The sequence below is a fragment of the Empidonax traillii genome, unplaced genomic scaffold (genome assembly GCF_003031625.1).
Source record: "Empidonax traillii isolate 1590-97213 ecotype Southwest subspecies unplaced genomic scaffold, ASM303162v1 scaffold626:size867168, whole genome shotgun sequence".
Lineage (NCBI taxonomy): Eukaryota > Metazoa > Chordata > Aves > Passeriformes > Tyrannidae > Empidonax > Empidonax traillii.
This window is the reverse complement of record NW_020955819.1, coordinates 317,617-319,334: the sequence shown is the minus strand read 5'-3', so window position 1 is coordinate 319,334 and position 1,718 is coordinate 317,617. Positions and strand designations below refer to the sequence as shown.

General features: G+C 33.7%; 1 protein-coding gene across 1 annotated transcript in view; it reads left to right on the top strand.

The window, feature by feature from the left end:
* Positions 1–1,718, top strand: part of EIF2AK2 (eukaryotic translation initiation factor 2 alpha kinase 2) — a 21,085-nt gene that overhangs the window by 8,601 nt on the left and 10,766 nt on the right. Inside the window, exons 5-6 of the mRNA XM_027898851.1 lie at positions 1,203–1,285; positions 1,395–1,449. Coding sequence (XP_027754652.1) covers positions 1,203–1,285; positions 1,395–1,449 — 138 coding nt within the window. The remainder of the gene's footprint in view (positions 1–1,202; positions 1,286–1,394; positions 1,450–1,718) is intronic.

Genomic DNA, 1,718 nt, shown 5'->3' with positions numbered 1-1,718 from the left:
CATCTCCTCTGGAGAGCAGAGCTGTTGTCTTCATGCTGACAATTGTTATTTCCACATGTGCAAAAAATTATCAGAGTTCCAATACTGATCCAAACCCACTTCTGAAATGCACAGAACAAATGAACTAACTTACATGAAGTATAGTTTAACTTGAAGGATGGCAGTATGGCGGAGGGAAGAAATCTTTTTTAAGTACTGTTTAAATTATTTGGCAGTTACTGTGAATTTTCAATGCTTCTTTTATTGTTGTTTTTAAGTTAACCATGTAATTAATGGCCTGTTATATTTCTAGGATTCTTTCTTAATGTTTTCATGTGTTGCAAGCTTATGGATCTTTGCATTTTCATCAAAGTTTGAAATTTACTACCTCAAGCAGAACTCTTGTACCAATTAGTCTAAATTTGGGGTGGGTTGTTTCGGTTTGGTTTTAATTTTTATTAATTCTCAATGAGGTCTATGTAACAAACAAAATGTAACTGGCCAAAAGTAGTAAAAGTCTAGTACTACCAAATTAAAAAAATAGGATTTGTGGGATATCACTGAAACATAAAGCCCGTGTTTTTGTTTCCCATGCTACCACGATGAAAAACCATGAAACAAACAAACAAAAAAAGGTTTATTTACTTTTTGTCAGGTTATGGTCTGTATCAATTGTAGGTGTTGCTTTTAATGTTACTTTCATGCTCGTAGGACATGGGTGGAGGGAGAAAGCAGAAGAACCTCTAATGAGTGTTTGGGATACCTTTTTTTTTTTTGTAGTCAACCTCAGTTTAGTTTTCCATAGTTTGCAGTGTTTTCATGTTGAAGACACTGAATGTCAATTTGTGCTCAGATTTTTAGTTCTGCTGATTGCATTTATCAAAGCCTGTGTATGTCACATAGGTATATGCATATGCAACAAACAATGAAAACATTTGCTTTTCATCTTTTACACTTGCCCTTGTTTTAAACAGAATCCAGACTCTACTTTTGTAAATGGATCTGTATAGCATGATCACTGTGACAGTGCCCTGTGTTTCCTTTCTCTGGGTGGAGATTGGGTAGATGCCTTTCTTCTTCAGGGCTTTGAATGTTCAGTGCAGTTAAAAACTTCCACTAAGGACCTCGTAATCTTCTCTCTCCCTTCTCTGAATGGTAACTTTTGCACTAGGGATTTGCTTATGTGATTTTGTCAGACATTCTTGGCTTTTCTTTTTTTTCAGTGGAAAGCTGAAAAATCTAATAGCAATTCAACATTTAGCACATATAGTGATTCCTCTCAAGTGCCAACTCAATCGGATTCAAAGTAAGTTGGGTTCACTGCTGATGTGATAACAAAATCTATTTACTAATCATCTTAGAGGGTTGTGTGATCTAATTCTAAATAAAATATGTCACAGTTTGTTTTATTGCAGTACAAAACCATTTAATTCGAACTTACATTCCTTAAACTTCAGATCAAAATTTGTTGTACTCATGCAATTTTATTTGAGTCCATATGGGTGAACTTATAATACTTTTAGAGTTTTCTGATATATTTATATTTTGCCACGAGTAGTTATTTCAGAATAATTTTTACTATGGTGTAAATGTATTAACCCACCTCATTCAGTAGCATTATTTCATACCATTTTAACACTCATTTTCCTATTGTGACACAATTTTGAACTCAGTATAATTCAGTTTCATTACTTTCCTGTGCTCCATATTCTGCTTTCTTCTCTCCTTTTTTTTTTTTT